The sequence below is a fragment of the Sphaerodactylus townsendi genome, linkage group LG11, assembly GCF_021028975.2.
Source record: "Sphaerodactylus townsendi isolate TG3544 linkage group LG11, MPM_Stown_v2.3, whole genome shotgun sequence".
In the NCBI taxonomy this organism is placed as follows: domain Eukaryota; kingdom Metazoa; phylum Chordata; class Lepidosauria; order Squamata; family Sphaerodactylidae; genus Sphaerodactylus; species Sphaerodactylus townsendi.
In genome coordinates, this window is record NC_059435.1 from 21548129 (window position 1) to 21571522 (window position 23394).

Genomic DNA, 23394 nt, shown 5'->3' on the forward strand with positions numbered 1-23394 from the left:
TGAATTCAACAGGCCCAAAGTGTGGAGGCATAAAGGAGAGGTTGATAGTCAGAGAACACAGCCATCCAAATGCTCAAGCCCTACTACGTGTACCCTCTTTAGAATTTTCCTCAGAAAATATTATTCCTTTGCCTCTTAACCACGAGGTTCCTTTCCTCAGAATTAAGCTACACAGCAGTTCATGTTAACAGCTGAAAAAACAGTCACGCAACAGAAGCAGAAACAGAAGGAGCAGGAAAGGAGGAGTTTGGATTTATACCCCACTTTTCTCAACCAATGGTTGATTCCGCACTAGATTGGACTCGGTTCCCTGAAAAGAAACTGACCTAGGTCGACTCCATTGTTACTCCCCACAGCAGCCGAGTTCGTCCCACCAGAGCTGAGCTCAGAGCGCGGGATCACCTCAGCGCCTCTTCTGCTCTTTGTTCCCGATTGGCTGTCGTGTTACCATGGGAACGTGAACGTGCGTTCGTTTTTTTTTAACATAACGGCAACATAGCTACAAATCAGTGCTCTATGTAGCTAAAAGCAGCATTTAAACATGTGCTGTTTATATGTATGGCCATCGCTTCATATACAAGAAGGATCTTTTTAAAAAGGGCGCACTTTTCCCTGCCGCGAGTCTTTCGTTTTGAGCATGCCCAAAACACTGAACTGTGATTGGCTGACCGGAGGGAACAGTTCCTTGATGATTCCCCACTTTACCAGCTTCGACCTGAGTTCCACCTAGGTTCACTGAAAAAGTTGTACCTCCCTGATGGAGTCGGAATTTGAAGTTGGAACGGAACCGTGTCGAACTCAGCAGCTGTGGGGAATACCTAAGTCAAACCTAGGTTGAACCTAGGTCAAACCTGCCAGTGGGGAATCGACCTTTAAGGAGTCTCAAAGCAATTTAATATGCCTTCTTTTTCTCTCCCCACAACAGACACCTTGTGAGGTAGGTGGCACTGGGAGAGTTTAGAGAAAACTACGACTGGACCAAGCTCACCCAGCAGACATGTAGGAATGGGGAAACAATTCTGGTCCATGAACTTTAGACCCCTTCCGCACATGCAGAATAATGCACTTTCAATCTACTTTCAATCCACTTTGTGGCTGTGCGGAATAGCAAAATCCACTTGCAAACAATTGTGAAAGCGGATTGGAAGTGCATTATTCTGCATGTGCGGAAGGGGCCCTATAGTGACACCTGGAACATTTCTAGCAGCACTGGAAATGGCTAACCAAAGGACTCTGTTCATGGCTTCTGCATGTGTTGCTTTTAAAGTATTTAAGTATGTGGAGATTTAGATGGATAGTTGAAGTAGTCACTTGCTGGGTGATTAACTTTTGATGTAGTAATTGGCCATTTGATTGATTTCACATAAAAGATCCACGAGGCTGACCCTTTTACCTGGTTGAAGACCCAATTTCAGCCTAGTTTTATGACACAGAAAACCATCTCACATCATCAATCCTTGACAAGACAGGACAGCTGGGCGAAAACACAACTCCAGGTGCTTTAAAACCTTACTGGCAAAGAAAGAAAGAATGAGATACAAATAGGAGCCAGTGCAGTGAATGGGTTTAAAATTGCAGGTTTTACCTTACTTTGGACTGACTACTCTCCTTCTGCCTCTAGGCTCCAAAATAAAGAACACCTTGTGAGACTGTTTAAAAATACATCTTGCAGGTGTCAATCCATGGTCAGTATTTTCTGTGTCATCTTTTCATTTGAAGTTGCTTTTCTTTTTGCAGTCAAGGTACTTCTCTGCTTCTCTGTGAGCACTTCTGAAATAAATACCTGCTCATTGAAATAACAGGCAGAGAGCCTGCCTACCTCACAGGGTTGTTTCAAATCAACAAACTGGGATAACTCTCATCCATTAGTACAAAATTGGGGTCTTTGGAACAGTGGCGTAGTGCCCACAGGGTAGGGGTGCGACGCCCAGGTGGAGAAGCGGTGGAGGTGTGGCTGTGGCGTGGGCATTATGGGGTGGGGCGGGGCGGGGGTGGGTGATACTGTGGCCCTGGGTGCAGTTTCCCCTTGCTCCACCTCTGCCTTGGAAGAAATGTGAGCAATGAGTCAATAAAATATTGAAATGGGGAGAGGCAAAGAAGAAGAAGAAGAAGAAGAAGAAGAAGAAGAAGAAGAAGAAGAAGAAGAAGAAGAAGAAGAAGAAGAAGAGGAGGAGGAGGAGGAGGAGGAGGAGGAGGAGGAGGAGGAGGAGGAGGAGGAGTTTGGATTTATACCCACCTTTCTCTCCTGTAAGGACACTCAAGGTAGCTTACAAGCACCTTTCCCTTCCTCTCCCCACAACAGACACCTGTGAGGGAGGTGGGGCTGAGAGAGTTCTGAAGAACTGTGACTAGCCCAAGGTCACTAAGCAGGAATGTAGGAGTGTGGAAACACATCTGGTTCACCAGATAAGCCTCTGCCACTCAGGTGGAGGAGTGGGGAATCAAACCCAGTTCTCCAGATTAGAATCCACCTGCTCTTAGCCAATGCACCATGCTGTCCCTATTGCTTTCCTATCAGAGAAGAGAATACTACTTCTGTTCTCTTTTCCAGCCACCAAATGAACTGCCCAGAAGCCTAATTTCATTCTAGATCCACAGTCTGGATATATATGACTTACACAAGTTACAGCTGAATAAACTTCATGCCCAGACTTTGCAAAAGGAATATGCACAGGGATTTTTTTTTTAAGTTTTGCCCAAATGATCATTGCCTGCAAATGTCAAACCTCCTAGATGTGTTACTAATAACTCACAAGTTGGGGCAATTATCACAGATGTTTAGGTTATCACCTGAGAATGTGGCAGTTCTGAAATGCTAGGAAGAGCTGAAGGTTTCAGAAAACAAAGCCCAATTTGATGTTCCCATCTCATTTATAGATATTTGCCCCAACTGACCTCAAGCTAGCACTGTTAAAACAGATGGATCTCCATAAGTCAGCAAACCGAGCAGGCAAGATTGTCTTAACAACTCTGCATGCCGGCTTTCAGTTGGCCTGCACAGCTCTCTGTGCCATATGCAACTAGAAGGTATGATCCCTTAATGAGATTTGGAAAACTTTGCCTGAAAGCTGCATTCGCAGGACTGGGCCATTGGGTACCATGCACTTCCCCCGTGCATGAAATCAGAAAGGATTAGATACAAGCTTGTCTGGCAAACCAAACTGATGCTGAGATAACATGCTCAATTCTCAAATGGTGTGGAATCATTTTTAAAACCTCTTACTGACTTTGGTTCGTGCCAGTAGGGAAATATAATTTTTTTTAAAGGCCCTTTTGCAAAAACGGAAGGTTTTATAGCTTCCCTGATTTACCAAGGGGGAACCTGAAACCATCACCATTGTTTTCTTATTTTTACATGAGGCGGTGTTATTAAATGCAAGCCGGGAGAAGTCAGGTGTCAGGAATTCGGTTCTGGTAGAGATGTCCCATCTGAATTAAACGCCAAACAGAGGTGATGGATGTTTGTCATAACCCTGGAGGAGAGCTTTGCTCAAATGACCAGATTGGGCGAGATTGGAGTATCATCATCATCAACCTTTTATTGGCATGAGTTTAAAATACAACAGAGAGGTTGAGGAGAATCAAGTTAAAATAAGTAGGTTCAGACATTTCCAGCAGTTAAAACAATAAACAAACAAACAAACAAATAAATAAACAAATAAATAAATAAACTAAAATCTGTGGTGAATCTGTTGTGCCAGCGCCAGGAATTTGGCAACACCTAGGGATCTCTGAGGAGACTGATCACAAAGCAGATAGAAAGATTTGACCTTGTCTGATGAGTAGGCGTAGTTCTCAGTATATGGGTCTATATATTGTCTTCTAGATGAAGCATATAGTTCGCAATCTAGGAGGATGTGCTCGATTGTTTCGATGGCTTTTTGTGAGCAGGGGCACGTTCTTTGTTGGTATGGGATCTGGAGAAATCTGCCGTTCAGGACTGCTGAGGGTAGGACGTTCAGTCGGGCTAGCATTAAGGTACGTCGGAGGCGCGGTGAAGATATATTATAGAAATACCTTGGTAGCCCTTTGCTGAAGGGGGGAAGGTAGGAGCCCTTTGGTACAATGCCCTTCATGTGCTGAGTGGAAAGCAGTTGGTTTTCAGGGTCAAGTAGCCTTAGCGACAGAAGTTTGACTATTTGCGCTTCGTCCATGTTTATGAAGAAATCTAAAGCGAAGCCTAACAAATTAATTTTTTTCTTGATCAGAAGACTGATTGGAGTATCTCCCGCAGGGGGCAGGATTCCCAAGTCTGGATGGGGAGGGGAGCAAGGATTTCACCTCAGCCAGCAGGTGGTTTAAATGATGGAATCTTCCTTTTTCTCAAATATTTTGCCAAGATGCTGTGAACTAAGCTGGGACCCAAACTCCTCTCCAAAGGGGACATCGGGGCGTTTGGGGATGTGTTTGCTCCATCTAAGGTCTTGTATTGCAACTTAGCTTGACCCGTGTTTCATTTTTCTTTCCTTAGATCTGCGCCTGCTAAGCCAGATTACTGTTTTCCATGTATGTGCTTTAGTTTAATCTTTAGTAATAAAGCTTCTTTCCTATTTAAGAAAGCAGACTGTGACTCAGCTCCTGCTTTTATGCTAAAGACTGCTCATACGCGCTAAGGACAAGCATGTACAAGGGAAGCTAAAGTGATTGGATGCTTTGCCCTTTGGACTTGCTCAGAGGCAACCTTACCGGGATTCCTGAATGCATGATAGCCTGGGTTTTATAACTTGGGGTGGTGGCACTTTTATATGCAGGCAAACATGCAACACACATCTGAGGACACACAAACCCAGAGAGAGTTTGTTACTTCCTGCACCTCTTCTTCGGACATTTAGCAGCAATTCCTGCTGTTTGCTCATGCCGCTGAAGACCACGGACAGAATGCCTTTCTGAGCTACTGCAGCACACTTATGACTAAGAGGCAGGTATGAAGTATGTTACATGTATGTACTTTAAAAATACAACAACACAGAATGGGTGCTGTGTGTCTCACTTGGGGTTCCTGACCCCTGAGCAGAAGACCACTGTCTAGCCTGTTCTAATCATCCTTATAAGATTCTTCTTAGGAGAAATTATAAATAGTAAGGCAGATTCTACAATTTAAAAAGCACTATGGAAATAAATCAATACCCACTTACAGGAAGCAGATGTAAGAAATCTGATTATTTCACTCCAGGGTCTGTTTAGTGTTTCTCCTCTCTTCTTAAACCATGCTAGTTGCTAAGATTCCCTTGATTCTGTCATTACTTGAACTATATTAAAAAAAAACCTTGGCATCGACACAGGTGGAGGTGCTGCCAATCTGGCGGAATAGGAACACTGGGAGCAAGACCCGGTGTGTGCCAAATGGGCCAATTCTCTCCTCCTCTCTCTCTTTCTCTCAAGGGGCATTGTAGTTTCAAGGCACTTTGTCCTCTCATTGGCTACTGCGGCGTCACCTCATTGGCAGCTGGGAGGAATCCAGCAGCCAAGACGAGGGCAGTGAACTAAAACCAGTCTGAAGAATTTCAAGTAGTGAAAGATGGAACAGGGCGAATCTCATGCCCTTTATTCTCTGCTGAATAGAAACTTTCCCCCACAGACTGAAAGCAAATTAACACAAGCAAGGCCCTGAGGATCAGCCCTGCCTTAATACTGATACACATATAGGGGCACACCCATGAATATTCTGGAGCGAGCAACGGGCACTCTGTGCGTGTTCAGAAGTCATTCCAGATAACAGGAATCCCTAGTTCCATAAAGCATAGGTGTAAAACTCTCGGCCCTCCAGATGTTGTGGACTACAGTTCCCATCACCCCCTGCCAGCATGATGATGGGAACTGTAGTCCATAACATCTGGAGGGCCGCGAGTTTGACACCTGTGCATAAAAGCATGCAAAGGGATTATATTAACACAATAGGATTTGATTTTCTTTTGAACCTCTGACTTCCTTCCTATCAAACACGGATTCTGAAATCCACCATTGCTTTAAAAGCTGTTTGCCATTCGGTATTAGGGGAGGCTGTCTAACTGACTGGACCAATATGAAGCCCACCTTGGCTCGTGTGGCCAAAGAACCGTTGCATAGATCCGTGACCTCTTTTCCTGCTCTCAGTTTCAAAATTGCTTCCTTTAAATCTAGCTCTCCTTTAAAGCTTCTTCAGCCAAGTTCTTTATCTGGAAAGAAAATATCACCACTTTTGATGCGTGTCCACTGCCCAGAACACAATTCACCTTTAAAAAGCATTTTATTGATGCCAGTGAAAGAAGAGAATCTTTTCTCTCTCTTTTTTGGGTCCAAGGCTGCTAATAGCTCCTTGCCAAAAATTCTCCTCCATGTGATGCCTTGACATTTGAGGTGTCATCGAAAAGGGAAAGAAAAGAGCCCGAAGCTGGCAGCCGGATCTCCAAACACAGACCAGGCGGCAGGACACAAAGGCCGCATTGCTGAAGCTGCCAGAGGCACAAAAAGGAGCCGGGGATTCAGGAATACCATTTGTGGAGCCGGAGTGGGGGGAAAAGGGGAGAGGATGCAAATGGAAGCCACGTTGCCCGAACTTGTAAAAATGCTCTCCACGCTCCTGCAGAGTTAAATACAAACTGCTTCACCAGGTTGGTCCCCTGCCCCAAATTAGCATACAGCAAACATAATATAGTCTGGACACATCTGCAGGCATTTCAGGGCATGGAAGATTTATGCAGCTGATTGCCTCAGCAGAAGGTGAGCTTCTAAAGGAAAAGGCCTCAAAGGAGAGCCACGAAAAGCAGAAAATGCTGCCATCTTCTGTTCACATCCCGGCAGTGCCTTATGCTTGAAAGCCAATCACTCTAACAGAAAGTTATTCCAGCGCAAGCTTTTTAGAGTTGCGATAAAGGAAGCTCTGACTGAAGAAGAGTTTGGATTTTTAGACCGCCTTTCTCTCCTATAAGGGGACTCAAAGGGGCTTACACAGACCCCCTCTCCCAACATTTCAGAAGAGTCAGGACTTATCACAGGAACTTCTGGCAGATAAGTGCTTTGGGAGGCTGCAGCCATTTTGGTTCTGTTGCTTGACTGGGGGGGGGGGGGCAGACCACACCTCTCCCTGCCCCCTAGCAACTCCCTCTTTAGTTAGGGTATATCTTGCTGTAATGTGTGAAGAAAAGCTCAGCAGTACCATATCAATGTTCCATGTATAGAATATATATAAACACATTTATTCTTGCATGAGTGTTACAGTGGAGTCAAAATTGAAAGTCTGCAAGGTCATATTTGTGGAAGTCTGGACTCCTTCAGACGAAGGGGCCTCGAAACAAACAATAGCTTGTTGGTAGCTTGACAAAGAATAATAAAAGATTAAAAGACAGCATCTTTATTAAGTGAAGACCACGGATACACCAGCACAGCTGCCTCATTACAGCTACTGGTCCTCGGGGATAAAGGGGCATTCTAGTGACTGAAACAGCAACCTATGAAGCCATAGAGCAGGGGTAGGGAACCTGCGGCTCTCCAATTGGCCATGCTGAAAGGGGCTGATGGGAATTGTAGTTCCTGAACATCTGGAGAGCCGCAGGTTCCCTACCCCTGCCATAGAGATACCGTGAATCCACTATACTGTGTTTCAGATAAAGATGTCAGTACAGTCACTTGAGGTGCAGCAGTTGAGAAAATCATACACTTCTGCATTAGAATATAGTCCCGAATGAATATGAAAATTATCATTCATTTTTGTGGGCTGACTACGTCAAAACCATTACTTTGTGCATTACTGAACATGGTACTTTGATACAAGAGCATTTATAGTTCATTTAATGATTATCATCAAACAGATGGGGGATGCAGGGCTAGGTAGGTAGTAGGACCCAGGTGGAGCATTCTACAACAAAGAAGGCATGTTGAGTTCTGTGGTGAAGGGACATATAATCTACTATTTTCTTTCTGTGAGACAGAGTATAGACTCCCAAATCCATCCACAAAAGGCCAAGTCAACATATGCAGCAGAAAAGGGTACTATTCATTTAGTCATGTTATATATCGTCACTGTATTAGATAGTACAACTCTGAAAGTCAACATGGACCATATTATGTCAGGCTGACATGGTTCCTGAAAACTTTATGTCCAATACTTGCTGCAAGTTAAACCGGGGGTGGGGTGGGGGGTGGGGATTCAAATAGTTCATTAGTTCTGTACTTGGAAGTTAGCCTTTTTAAATACACAGACACAGCAGGCAAGTTGAGGTGGCAGAGTTGATAGCACCCTGCCAAACACCATGCCTCATTCTGCTTCTATGTTCACATCGAAGTTGACCGTTTTTGAACCCACTTGCAGAGTCGTTTATAGCACATTGATTGCTTGAAAAGAACAAAAAAAAAAAACCCTCTTCCAAGTTACAGGAAATCCTCAGGCCACTATAGGCCAAGATCAACTGTTCAGAAGGTGGTGATAAATTACATTCTCCTTCCTACTCAATATTCCCTTCTGCTGGGCTTTCCTTTTAATGGACACATTAAAAGTTTCTTGCTGCGAATCTAAATCAAGGTTGCAATTAGCTACACACCAAGGATAACAGCAACTTTTCCCAGGTGAGTTAGCTTGCAGACTGCCACTCAAGTCCTCTGGCTCAGTGCTATAGACAAACTGGCTGGCATTTTAATAGGTCAATCTGCCTGCAAGTCATTATTTTTTCCTACTTAAACAGAACATGCTCTTTTAAAGTGCTTCAAAGAATATTGTCCCAAAATACAAAACCTTTTTTTAAGCGGGGAGCATATGAACACCCCATACCCAAGTGTTTAGGGGGCTGTCTATTGTGGGTTTTCTGGGCTATGCGGCCATAGTCTGGTCATTTATGCTCCTAACATTTTGCCTGCATCTATGGCTAGCATCTTCAGATATATCACAGTAAGATGTGTTTCTCTTTGTGGCACATCTTACCATGATATGCCTCTAAAGATGCCATAGATGTGGGTGAAACACTAGGAGCAAAAACTACCAGACCACGGCCACACATGCAAGAAAACCCACAACAGGCAGTTGATTCTGGCCTATTTAGATGGCCTTTTCCAATCCCACAAATGTCAAATTCCTAGCATACTTCCAACGATCCAGAAACCTCACAGAATACTAATAGGACTTTGGAAGACTGTTAAAATCCTACAAAATGAAAGTAATTATTTGAACTGTGCCAGAACTGCAACATTACAGCAGGAGACAGGTTTGGTCTTCTTTTTAGATTGATTTTTAAAGGCTGCTTCAGTATTTTCTGGAGCGGTGGCTGAAGGGGGAATTAATCCATCAATAAGTACTCAGCATTTCCAGTAAACAGAAAAGGACAAAAATGCACACAGGTCAAAATGCAAATGGGGAAAAAATTACTCGTTTTGGCAATTTAATAACTGGTTGCATGTTACCACCCTGGCAAATGAGATAAATGCAATTTCTGGATTGCAAATGGATATAAAATGTCAGCATTATGTGACAGTTTTCCTGTCCTTAAGAATACACTTCTCAAAGGCTACCTATGAAAATCTTTTGCAAATATTAACATGGAGAGATCAGCTTCTCGGTATCTTTTCTACTATTTCGAAAATTATCTTTTAATTTGTTGCTTCTACAAGCTTAATTGATATAGTTGAATACCTACGTTTACTTTCTTGCTCCAGTTCCTGAACACTTTACTTGTTGGAGCACATGATTTTTGTAGATGTCACGCTACAGCATACCCCATATCTCATACTTTGCTAAGCAAAACTGCTCCCATCGCTTCTCACACACATACTTTCCCCCACTGCAAGTACCTTCCCACTGTTGGCATCGAAGAGGTTAAACGCCTATATGATGACACTAAATCACTCTCACACAAAATCTGATTTTAGCCTGATAAATGGGTTGAATCGTTTGGGAGTCAGTGCTCCAAAGATCATTTGTGAAGCATAACACTGAAAATTTAAAGCCACGAAAACACGAATGAAATCCTCTGTATGGGTGTATCCAAAGAGAAGGGAAGCCAGACTTCGAATATGTTACATCACAACATTGTTTATTATGTGACTTTTTACAATACAAACAAAAATACAGAAATGCAGTATATGAATACAGCTAAATGCAAAATGGTGCCTTTTCTTAAGAGGCCATGATTCTCATTTCTAGTAGAAGACAGACTGCACACAGGTAGAAACATGTTGGTAGATAACTCCACATTTTTTTCCCTAGAAATGATCTATAAATGCATTTTCCTGCTACTTACCATAAAATGTAAAAAGGGAGTTAAAGGAAAAGTTTAATTCACTGGTTCCTACCATATGAAAGAAACTACAATCTATTTAGCAGGGCCAATATATGGAAAATATCTAAATTATATGTTATTACAAAAATGAAACAGTAATTAAATTCTTCCGGCTAAAGAAGTTACTAAATGAGAATAGCATATATTTAAAGATTCCAAAAAAAAAAAAAAAAGAGGCTGTTATAAAAAAGCTTTTAGGTGTACCATAAGCCTATAGGTTTGTCTTTCCATATGCATATTTAAACAATGGAAGTGTCAAAAATAGGGTCCACTGTGTTAGACTAAATTACATTATTATATATGTTGCACTGAATGGAATTTTTATTTAATAATAGAAGCATAGTTATGGCAATGTATCCTTACGGAAAACCTTCCCAAGTCCTTGTATACTGGAATATCCTGTAAACAATTCAAACCACCAGAACATGATTGTACAACAGTAAAATGTTCTTTTGCATTAAGATGAATTTGTTTTTCTTAAAAAGGGTACTTAGAGCTGTTTTGTTTTCCTAAGTATACAATACCCTAAACAATTCAAGGCATCTCCATTGCCATCAAAATTAAAACAAACAAAATTTTTTGTCATGCTGTTAAATCCATAGAGATGGATACAACTGTGGTGCAAGGCTGGTCAAACAGATCCAACACACACGGATGTCCAGGCTGGAACATTGGCAACTAATACATAACCGGCGGTTAGTAAGTGTATTTAAAATATCTTCCCTTTTTTCTTGTTCTTTTCCAAAGTTCTGTTCAAAACAAAGAGAGAGCACATCGTTGGTATGGTATTCAAAGGCAAATATTTTAAGAAGAAGAAGAAGAAGAAGAGTTTGGACATATACCCCACCTTTTTCTCCTGTAAGGAGACTTAAGGTGGCTTACAAGCTCCTTTCCCTTCCTCTCCCCTTGTGAGGTAGGTGTGGCTGAGAGAGTTGTGAGAGAACTGTGATTAGCCCAAAATTACCCAGCAGGAATGTAGAAGTGTGGAAACACATCTGGTTCACCAGATAAGCCTCTGCCACTCAGGTGAAGGAGTGGGGAATCAAACCTGGTTCTCCAGATTAGAATCCACCTGCTTTTAACCACTTCACCAGCACACTCTTTTGATTAGCACGCACATATATCATTTTTTTGAGGAACAGTGAAAAAATATATTTTGGCTCTCATTTTCAATATGAGATATACAGGATGATGGGTTTACAGAGACCAACTATTCTCTTGATAGTAAGGCTGAATATTCAACCATGACACAGACTTTAGCCAGACAGGCTGTAGGACTGGGGACAATGGCACATCCATGTATTTAGTTACTCCGAAGCTTAGAAAAATCCAAGAGGCTTTTATCTGTATATGACTCGAGTGAATTTTGAATTTTGAGCGTTAAAAGCTAAGACTTCCAACCTCTATAGCAGGGGTAGGGAACCTGCGGCTCTCCAGATGTTCAGGAACTACAATTCCCATCAGCCCCTACCAGCATGGCCAATTGGCCATGCTGACAGAGGCTGATGGGAATTGTAGTTCCTGAACATCTGGAGAGCCGCAGGTTCCCTACCCCCTGCTCTATAGGCTTCCTTGCTTAAGCATTATTTTCTAGCTAGAGCTCCATAAGCCAGCCTACTTCCCTGATTGGAGGGTTGCTTAATATATACACGGGACTGTAAGTTCTACCAACATGGGGGACTTCTCCAGTGGTTAAAACTGGATAACAACTTTCAAATACTAACACATTATTATACCAAATAAACATGGAGATTTCCTATCCAAAGCATTTATATAGCTAATAGCGAGTTCCCCACCTCCCAATCTGGAGACATTTAAATTTACAGGTCAGGATCGGACAAAGGAGCAGCAGTGGCATAGTGGTTAAGAGACGGTGTACTCTAATCTGGAGGAACCGGGTATGATTCCCGGCTCTGCTGCCTGAGCTGTGGAGGCTTAACTGGGGAATTCAGATTAGCCTAGTCACTCCAACACACGCCAGCTGGGTGACCTTGGGCTAGTCACAGCTTATCAGAGCTCTCTCAGCCCCACCCACCTCACAGGGTGTTTGTTGTGAGGGGGGAAGGGAAAGGAGTTTGTAAATCCCTTCAAGTCTCCTATAGGGGGGGATATAAATCCAACTCTTCTTCTTAATGCTAAAGAGATTTTTATGCAAAGTTGGGGTAAATTTCCCAATTTTTTTAAAAATACAAGCGTATCCTTTGAACTGGTGTTGGCCACTGCCAAGAGCGGCTCCAGGCCTGGGACCTCTGCAGTGGTAGATGCTTGGAGTGGCTCTGAGCTCCAAGAGGCTCCTAGGCACCTTTGCTGGGCTTAAGGTGGAGGCCTGGAGCCGTGATACAGAGGCAGGGTGGGGGGTGGGGTAGAATAGGTTCTGTCCCCAAAAATCTCGTGCGCCTCCCACTTGTTAATTTTATAACTATCACTGCTCTTCAGTGAATATGCTAAGCAAATATGTGACGGGACACAGGAGATAAATAATCCTTGCTCAGAGTTATATAAGTCATATTAGTTACACAGGGATGGGAGATGTTAAGAGAAAAGAGAATGGTGTGCAAGTGCCAGGGAACAGTGGAGGAAACACTCCAGCAGGGGTGGTTCAAAAATATTGGGCTTTGAGATAACAGAAGACTTTGCAAGACAGAAGTAACTTGACAAGGGAAAGGGCAGCAGATCCAGACATGCAATAACTTGGAAAGCAACACAAGAACTTAAGACTTTGCAGGCAATGCCCACAATTAACTCTTAAGTCTCTAAATCAGAACAGACCCAGAAAGAACTGCACCGACTTCTACATACCTGGAAGAATTCTGTTGTTCCAAAATACGTTGCTGGGCTTCCCAGTTTGCTTTCTCATCTTCAAACTGGCGGCGTTTTTCTTCCAGTTCTTTATGCTGGGCCTCCAGGTTCTTTTTCATTTGCTCATGACGTCGCTGAAGCTGAGAAACAAAAATGCAAAGCATAATAATGTCCCCATCAGTGCCATCTTGCTGATTAAACCATAAACTTCATTTTTGGACTAGCTGCTCCATCAAGTTTACACTGTACAAATAAAACCAGCTTATCTGTATGGAATCCATAGTTAGGTAATATTTTATCAGAGATGGAAACCAGCATCTGAGAGAACATTAGAGAAGCGTTTCTCTTTTCATGTTAAGCACAATTACATTCAGATTTTGTACTCAGCAGTGCCTTGGTCTTACCATTTCTTTCTCATAGCCTAGACTGACTTCAGAGCCAGTTTTCTTACTTCACACATTCATTACTCTGCCTAGTCAGTGTTAAGCTTTCCTAAAAAAAAACTATGATGATGTTTCAAAAAGTTATCATCTGGCATTCTCATTTGGTCTCATGCTTTTAGATAGAACTCTGACATAGCATGAGCCCTTGGAATAATGTACAAGTTAAAGTCTCCAATCAAGTTAACAAAATTATTTTACGTGGATCGCTTCTAGTAAAGGGGGAGAAAAGAGATTTTTGATTCACTCCAAATCAAGTTACCTCACTTTGATTCGGGGTTTGATTTACACCAGATCAAGGTACTCCTTATACATGTATATAAGCAAAAGGTATTTTACTATGACTGATCTAACAGGTATCAGCCAGAAGGGTGAGAAAATATACTGAAAGTTACAACTCCTTGTTCCAACACATGTGAACTAGCTAATTATTGTAAACACAGACAATACAGTTGCTACCTTTTAATGAGGAGGCTAAAAGGAACACAGTACTGTCAGTCGTTAATGTTCGCTGCATTAAATTGCCCTGCGTTGGATTTCATACAACAAAGCAGGCAACAAAAATTGAGACAAAATCCTTTGGAAAGGGAGGCATTGAAAAAATGGAAGGCAATGGCAAACCACATTATAAATATAGTCTACATAGTAAACGCTGGGAACATGCCAGGGATCAGTAATGACCTGGGGCTTGGACAGGGAAAGAACTCTACCTCTTAATATAGTGTCAGTCACATTTTCCCTTTGTAATCCAATTTGCATGTAATTTAACAATATGGTCCATTCACAATCAGGGATGAACTAGAAAGAAAAAAATAGCCCTGACCTTCAGTGCTTCCCCCTCCACCGCAAGGGAAGAGGGGAGAAAAAAGCGTTCTTGCTTGTCCATCCAGGTCCAATCCACCACAACTTGGCTGGATGTTGTGGTTCTACTACTGGGCTGACCCACCCCGGGGGGGGGGGGGGAGGCAATGGGCCAATCAAAAAAATTCTGATGGTCACTATGGCCAATCTCTGCCCCTGTGCCGCATCAATTTAACAACTATCAAAGCCATAATCATGACACCCACACTTTCAATGTGAGAGGCCACTGCGAATGGTGCATCTCCAGCACACTGGCCACACAATAGGGTCATGTTACCAAATCTTCACGTGCACTTAACAAGACCTACTCTGTTTCCTCTGCAAATTTATCTAATCATCTGAAGTGGTATGGCTCGGTGTGCAGGTTAACTGTTGGGATATATTTTTATTTCCAATCCGTGCTTCGTCCCAAAGGTGGTATGCTTAGCTGTAGCTGTATTTACCTCAGCTTCAGAATCCTTCAGTTTTTGAACTTTTTCTTTGACCTTCATTTCAAAGACCTGCTCCATTTCCATCTCCATCTTCTTCATCTTTGCCACGTGCTCTCTCCGTTCTTCTTCCATTTGTGCCAGAGGGCTCCTGCCATAAACATAAGCAGGAAGTTGGTTATTCCCTGGAGAACATTTCTTTTGCTAATGCACGATCGGTAAAAGGCAACAGAGAAACACTGAAAGGAAGCAAGCAACAATCTGCCAGTGAAGTACCCATTCCAGTAAAAGGTGCCTAGAAATTAATGATAGTGATCAAATGCTTTTCCCACCATAGTAATGTCTCATAATACATTAAAGCTAATGTGAACATCTAGTTTACAAACACAGGGGGGTAGGGAACTGTGCTCCACCTGCAACACCACAATTTCCAGGGAAGGGCACGTTGTGAAAGGAAAGAAAATCATACAGTGAGTTTTTAACACCACAGATTTGATGCACATTTGATGAGCAAGCTCAGGCAACAATACACTATGCACTAAGAATTTTAACCTACAGGATGACATCTGTGTAAGGGAAGCTTATACTAGGCTACCTTTATTTTTGTTTCTGCAGTCTTATGATTTAGGAAGCCACAATTCCATTTACTTCTATAACATATGGCATTTTTGTCTTTTTGATGGCTGGGTTCCTTGGGCAACAAGGCATTTTGTAGTCCAGTTTCCAAGAGTGATGTGAAAAGTTATTTTAGCAGAGATAAAAACCTCATGTGGGACAGGTAAAGAACTAGGAGCAGATCCTGGGATGCAGGGAAGCTAAGTGACAGCAAACCCAGAGGAAGGGAGTCTGAAGGAATGACAGGTGGAAGACAATGGACTGAGAAGAAAGGCCAAAGGGATTGGGGTCGTGCACTATTGGCAGGAGGAACGTGGGCAGCCAGGGGAGGACCAGGGAGCCAACGGAGCACGGTGTTGCTACATCATGATACAGAAATTCTGGCAGTTGTGGTTCCTACTGGCTCTGAAGCACCAGGATGTAGCAGCCCTCAGTCTAATAGAGCAATGAGAACCAACAAACAGTGAAGGGAACTGAATTTCACGCTAACTTGCAGCAAACAACCAATTGCTGAGTAAAATTACCCCTACTGCAGAGGGTTCCATGTGAATATAACTCTCTGTACGCTGCTGTGAATGTAGAGGCATTAGCAGAGGCAACAGAGCATTCATGCAATATTTTTTGATGCACTTTCCTTGTTTCATCCCCCAACGGCCACCATGTTCTCCCTTCAGTATAGTATTAAAACCTTGCAACAATATTCTAGCTCTCTGGCCCCGTTTTTTGCAAGACAAATGAGGAACCTGCACCTTTCTCCTTAAAATTCTGCAGCAAAAAAGGCTAGACTGGTCATTGTTTTTTAAAACATAAATGAGAATTGGGGACTTGTAAACCATGATAAAAGAGAGTCTGGGCTCTTCTTGCAGCTCTAACTGGATGATAGTAATGTTTGAATCTAAAACAGACCGGTAGTCTAAGCAACTTGTTGAATTCAAAATCACATGTTCAATGCATTACCCAGATTCCTTTCCCTATAGCGAATGAATTCCGAACGCACACAGGTTTTCAACACCAAAAATGAATCAAAGTTACAGTCTACACATGCCACAATTTGGTCACGTCATACTGTCTGAGAGTAGCTGGTGAAGTGCACATGTCTACCACCACTTGCCCCTAGACATTCATGCAATGCAGAACAGGGAGGGGAGAGGGATCAGTGAACAAGATAAAACTAGCAGAACCAACCTTCACTTTACCACCTGAGATTTGTGCCAAACAGATGCTAACATTTTTTTTAACAGTATTACTCTAAAAGCTGGTAGAACTTCAAGGCAGCAAGCAACATGGTCCTAAGTAACCAGTTTCAAAATGACACAGGCATAAAGAGGAGGAAGAATCTCTTACTGCAATGCTACAGGCAATACTAAAAAAAATACTATGACACTCCTTCAACAGCATTCTCAACTGCAGAGAAGACACTGGAGGAAAGTATTACAGTTTCTTAGCATCAATATATTTTCTTCCACACCTGCCAACAGATATTTGAGACAGCTGTCCTCCGGCAAATGTAGACCGAATTTGTAATGGCTCACAGAAAAAAAACACCACTTTCGTAGTTTTTCATTGAGCTGGCATAGATCACAAAACAAAGAACCCTGTCCAGGTAACCAGAGACATGAAGGGAGAGAGCTGTAAGGAAGGTAGGAGAAGGAATGGCAGCCAGAAGGTTCGCAAGGGAAGCCAGTCAGGAAGGACAGGTTAGTAACTGGAGTTTGAGAATCGGAAGGGATTGGGGTAATGATCAGTCGTGGAAAGAACTTTTGTATGCGAATCCACAGGTCTGAGCTGTAATAAGAAAGCCCAAGTATATTTGGTAAAAAATTTCTGGAACAAAAACTTATGGCACTAATTCAAATTGGCCCTGTGGAGATGGGCAATCTTCGTGGTAATTTATTTTAGAGAGTAAAGAAAGCTCATCACCCACTGGGAACATTACTCATAGAGCCACTACTATCAATAGAACCTAGAATGTACACGACATAAAAGAATCTTTTCAGGGCATGTAAGTATCCAGAATTGCACGGATTTCAAAACAGAAAATTTCAGCACCATTCTAATTTCTTCAAAGCAGTTACTTCTCCATAAAAGGAAAGCTCAAGGAAGCACTACAGAACTTAACTCTCACAGATCTCTGTGCTGGGATTTTCGCTAAAATATAGTGGCTTAAATTCTTCCAACTGAACCAAATGTCTATTTGCAGAAGGATGACACTTTCCCCTGAAACCACACCCCCAGATGTCCTTACTTTGTCCCAATGATGTTTTTGAGAGTCCACTGACCTCACAGTAACAAATCGGGGGGATTGGGGGGGGGGGTGTCCAGCAGGACGTAGCAAGAAAGAGATGAGGGGGAAATCTTGCAAAGTTTGCATTTGATTTAGAAGCACTGCAGCATTTCCCAGTTCTCCCAACCTGTGCTCAGAACAAACAGGTTTTAAATGGGGTGGGTGGGAAATGCCAAAGCAAAATAAAACACAGGACCCCCCCAATTTAATCATTCTGTTCTCCCTGTGATGAGAGGAAGGGGTGCTTGAGCCTAGTCAACAGTACTGCCAGGTTGACGTTTCTCTCGGGAACTCAACGCCTGATCAGCTGGAAACTGAGCCCCTGAGAGCCACTTATGCCAGTGGTGGTGAACCTATGGCACTCCATATGTTCATGGACTACAATTCCCATCAGCCCCTGCCAGCAGGGCCAATTGGCAATGCTGGCAGGGGCTGATAGGAATTGTAGTCTATGAATATCTGGAGTGCCATAGGTTCGCCACCACAGACTTATACGCTGGTACACCATCATATCTATATTTCTGCCTCCTTTACCAGCACTATGACAGGACAGTCCCAGTGCTTTCAAGTGTTCTTGTAACCATCTGCAACTTGAAAGGCAACAAAAGTAAACAAGTTCTTGATGAGCATTTCATATATAATTGGGGTAATTAAAGGCAGCAAACTCTGTGGATTTTGTATCTGATAGCTGCTAAAAGGACCTTCTGTCTTGTTTGTGACTTAGGAATGCTTTCTGCATTTGTCATTAAAAATATTTCAAATTAGTTTTAAACTAAAAACATTAGTTTTAAACTAAAAACATTAAAGCAAAACAAATGCAAGAGCTGGAAATGAAACGAAAAAAATTACACTTGACATTCAAAGCCCTTTTTTGATTAAAGTTCTTTTGTTGTCTTACATCTTTGGAAAAAAGTTTTAAATGACCACTTACATGCCTTCAACTGTGTCAAATCTATAAAACAAAAAATACAAACGCTTAGCATGCTTAAATAAAACCACAAAAATAAAATAAAATAAAAAGCAGCAATTTTAAAAAGCAAATTCATTATGGATTTGAAGCTATTTAAGGCTTGGATGCTCCCCAGAAGCAAAATCTTCACTGTAAAGTGAGAAACAGTTAGTTTAAGCTAGTTAAAGTCTATTTTCAGTGCCACAAAATTAATGCAGACCTGATGCGCAAAGCTTCTGAGAACAATGTACCTGTACTGCAAAGGAATGCAAGCAGGAGCGCATGCTTTTTAAACTAGCGTCTAAATATTTTAGTGACATTCACTTCACTACTTTTCTCCAAACGTGATTCCAAACTGTTTCTGGGCCTTTGCTAGGCAGCATATTCAAAATGAAATCAATAAGCACCATCTAACTGGCCAGCAGAGGTCTCACAAGGAGCTGTTCATACAAAAAAATAATAAAAAAATAGAGCTCAGTATAATTAAACTCAGATGATCGAATGGCAACAATTAGTTTTTCTGCATTTCATAGATTCTCCAACATTATAAAACCATGCAAATTATTTGACTTGAATGTCCTTGCAACCGGGTAACGTTGCCATTTTGTGGGAGCTTAAAATTTGCTAACATTTAATATTGTTTATTGAAATTGGAAATTTTTCCAAATCAAAATTTTCTAGAAAACCCACACTATTGCTTGAACTGGCATAAAACTGGCCATGGAAAAATGGATGGGATTTATGTGTATGTGTATGCTTAACACTGTACGCTCACTTGAACTAATGAGATAAAGTAGAGGGTGAAATATTTCAGCCACCACTGGCTGCGAGATCCCCCCACCTCCCCGACTCTGGCGTCTACCTGCTATCTTGGAGCAGAGCTCCTATTACCCATGACATGCATTAAAAAAGATTTCCAGCCTCAATGGCTCCTTCTGCACAAACAGAATAATGCACTTTCAATCCACTTTCAATGCGCTTTGCAGCTGGATTTTACTGTGCGGAATAGCAAAATCCACGTGCAAACAATTGCAAAAGTGGACTGAAAGTGCATTATTCTGCATTCGCAGAAGGGGCCATAAGAAATGGTCATAGCATTAGCCAGATTACTAACATTTTTTCTGGCAAAAGATGCTTCCCACCCAGTAGCAAAGAGTCACATAATAATATAGTGAAGAATATGAGAGTCCTTCCCCCTAGAATTGAAAGGGATGATCTTTCAACAGTAATTGTATTTAACTGTTTAGAAATTCCTCCAAGGCATCTTCTTGCAACTGGCACTTATTCTTGGAAATAGCTTTTTTCCAAGAAAAACCCAGGCCTGAACCAAAACTAAAAGAAACTAAAAATGATGGTAAAATGCGCTGGAACTTTTCAACAGACGTATCCAAAACTATTAAGGACAGCAGTTAGAAGTCACAGTTGACTCACTGTGATCCTCTCATTTGTAAACATTTAGTATTTTTTATAGTTTATCATTACTTCTGTCAATCATTGATCTGTCAATCATTGACAACTACTCAAAGACATGAATTTGGAAGAATAAAGCCACAAGCAACAATTATGCTATCTATTTACAGCTGACTTATGACTGAAGGGTTTTCAAGGCAAGGGATGTTTAGAGTTTTGCCACTTCCTGTCTCTGCGCCACACATCACACCTCTGGTGTTTCTTGGAGGTCACCTATCCAAGCACTTGCCAGGGTCGTGGTTGACAGGGTGTGACTGGGCCAAGGTCACCCAGCAAGCTTTCATGGCATGAGAGATTTGAACCTGAGTTTCTCAGGTCCTAGTCCAACACCTTAACTGCTACGCCACACTAAAAGAGCAATGCATTTATAATTACATTTAATTATACTTGCATGCCTGGAGACTTTTCAGAATTAGTACAAAGTACAGTTTGACTAACAAGCTAATAACTAAGCAGCATTTTTTAAAAATTGCCAGCAAGTCCAAGCTGATTTACAGTGACTCTACAGAGTTTTCAAGGCAAGAAACTTCCAGCGGTGTTTTGTCATTGCCTGCCTCTGCGTCACGAGCCTGGGTTTCCTTGGAGGTCTCCCATCCAAATATTAGCCAGGGCCAACCCTGCCTAGCTTCCAAGGTTTGATGAAATTGGGCTTGCTTGGACTATCCAGGACAGGGCAGCATTTAAATACATATATACTTACTTACAGCATTGAATCTTAAGATGAATTACATTTAAACAGATTTTCTACTATTCACATCAAAGCAATCTGCATGGTGGTTCTTCTAAAATGCTTCCAATATAATGTAAAGCAAGTAATTATAATTTTAAAACTGTTTATTTTTTCTTATTTTTTCTAAGGCTGCAAAGATGCTATCCATTTCTGTCCCTCTCCTTTCCATGCCCCAACTCCCAACTTCTCAGCAATGGAATTCTCCTGTGTTGACTGTGTGTGTTGCCATGTTTTCTCCGATGTAACCAGCCGAAGCAAAGAAAGAGGAAAACCTATTCCTCTGTTGTCATATTGGTAGCAAGAAGGAATGCACTACCATTGTGGGTTGGGACGGTGAAAATTAAGAGTTGGGAGTTAGAGATGGGATGCAAGTATTCTTTAGATGAATAGGCATGTTAAGGAATGTATCTGGGGTTTCTGGGAAGTTCACCTAGTTTGAGGGAATTTTCCGCCTGAATAGATTAGTATATATAGGAATGATGCCAAGTGATCTGGTTGTTACTTGGTCATTCTTTCCTTTTTTAAAAAAAAGTCTCATCATTGAGGGGAAAAAGGGGGTCAAGGCTTTTGAGAAGCAAATCTTTGACCCTGTCCCTTTGGTGAGGAGCCAGAGCTGAAGTTCTAAGCCTGGTTCCCAAGGATGAGCCCCAGTCATCCGGCTTAGTCATGCAGATAGAGGCTGATGTTCGTACTTTGGCTCTGAGTGAGAGCGGGGATGGCGATCATAGTCACTGTGGTAGAAACACTGGTGATTTTCACAGTAAGGGTGACATGGGGATCCGTACAGAAAGTAATGAAACTGACAATGATCACCACAGTGATAGGAATGGTCTTGTACCAAGTATGGGATGATAGGTGTTATGCACTCTGGGTGTACAACTGGTCTAGGAGGCAAAGGGAAGGTCACCGGGGAAGTATCTGGAATTTCTCCCTCCAACAGTCAGCCTGAGGAGTGGTTTCCACACTGAGGAGTATTTGAAATCAGCAGTGGAACTGAGATGTGGGCTGGAGGCACTGGAACCAATAAGGTAAACTTCTTCTTGTGTGACCAAAACTTAGCTGAGGAGAGAGTGCTCCTCTTCTTGGTATGCTCTGTCTTTATCTTTGCTTTCCCAGCAGTGGTTCATGACTGACTTTTAGGTGGAGGGTGACCAAAGAATCAAGGTCAAAGGTGGCAATGAGTCAGGATTTGCAACTGGAGCTGGGGGCATCGAGAATGCTCTTTCAGGGCTCTCTTGGCCTTTCTTCAATTTTTTGGAGCTGTTGATGGGGCCAAACTCTTGAGGGGAGTTTCCTATAATACAACATTTAGCTGGGAGGATCTTTTGTTCTGGGCCCTCAGCATAAATTGCTTACAGACTGAGCACCTTAAGGAGTTGTGTCTCTCGCTGAGGCACAGGAGGCATAACTCATGTGTGTCGAATGGCCAATGGGAGCATTTCTTAAATAAGGCCTTCAAAGACATATGGCCAAGCTTAATTATTCTGAATAAAAAAGCACTGACGATAGCAAAATCTTCTGAACTAGAGATGACTTTGAAATTCTCTGAGAACTGGAACAAAATAATCCAACGTTCTTCAGGGGCAGAAGAAAAACTGAGGGAGGCACTCTCCCCCTTTAATACATGCTGTGGGTGGAAAAATGCAATGAATAAATGGGGAAGCACCTCACATTGTCAGAAGTGACTGTAGATGGACTGTGCGTAAACCAAAATATTCCTTATCTCAGACAGAAATGAACTCAAGCCATCCTGTCCAGTTCAACAGTTGCTAATACAGCAAAAAAAAATTGTTGTGGTCAATATAACAAAATTGGTATCAGCTAGCAAGTAAGTCAGAGAAGAAGAAAAAGGAGTCAGAAATGCTCACCAGAGATATCCAGACAACTCCTGGAGGCACCACCAATTCAAAAACTAAAAGAATGCTAGATAAAGTTTCAATTGTGTCAGAGTTCTGGAACACGCTCCTTGGAATCTATCCAGCTCAGCAGGGGAGGGGAAAAAACATTTAGCTTAGCCAAGAAGATAGCCCTCCAATATTCAGGAACCGTCAATAGATAGAAAGACGATAGAGGCACAATGCCAAAAAAATCTGAGGAGAAGCTCTACATGCCCTAGCATAGCCAACTGGCAATCTAAGGCCTCCAATGCTCTCTCGGGAAAAGTCTAGCAACCTGAGGGCCACTGAACAATAGAAGTGCAAGGAGGAGACCTTAAATGTAGAATATAAATTCCATTATGAAACAGTCATAAAAAGAAAGAAAACCTTTAAGTAAGGGTGGAAAGTCAACTTCCAAGCATGGTATTTCGCTGATCCAAAACCAATTTCCAATCAGAAGACCACAGAAACATCACAAAGGGGAACTCTATTTGTTTTCCAAAGTTCGATCAACAGAAGAATCAACTCCAACAATCCAAACAGCCACCTGACATGGAAGCTGTGACTTTATGCCTAAAAAGATCCCTTCCTGCAGAAACAAACTGGTCCTAGAAGAGAAAAAGAAATAACATATAGCCACAGAAGGGACTGCTGCAGAGAGTGGAGTCTTTTATGGGCCCTCCACGAGAAGGAAACA

The 23394-nt window shown here is 42.1% G+C and overlaps 1 protein-coding gene across 3 annotated transcripts in view; it reads right to left on the reverse strand.

Moving 5' to 3' along the window:
- Nucleotides 1-9977: 9977 nt before the first annotated feature.
- SEPTIN7 (septin 7) overlaps nucleotides 9978-23394 on the reverse strand; it is a 77840-nt gene continuing 64423 nt past the window's right edge. For 2 of the 3 annotated variants that reach the window (XM_048510543.1, XM_048510544.1), the window contains exons 12-15: nucleotides 18603-18623; nucleotides 14788-14923; nucleotides 13044-13183; nucleotides 9978-10993 (exon numbers count right to left, since the gene is read on the reverse strand). In XM_048510543.1, the coding sequence (XP_048366500.1) occupies nucleotides 10954-10993; nucleotides 13044-13183; nucleotides 14788-14923; nucleotides 18603-18623 (337 nt within the window). In that variant the 3' untranslated portion in view covers nucleotides 9978-10953. The remainder of the gene's footprint in view (nucleotides 10994-13043; nucleotides 13184-14787; nucleotides 14924-18602; nucleotides 18624-23394) is intronic. The other variant, XM_048510545.1, reaches the window with a different exon arrangement.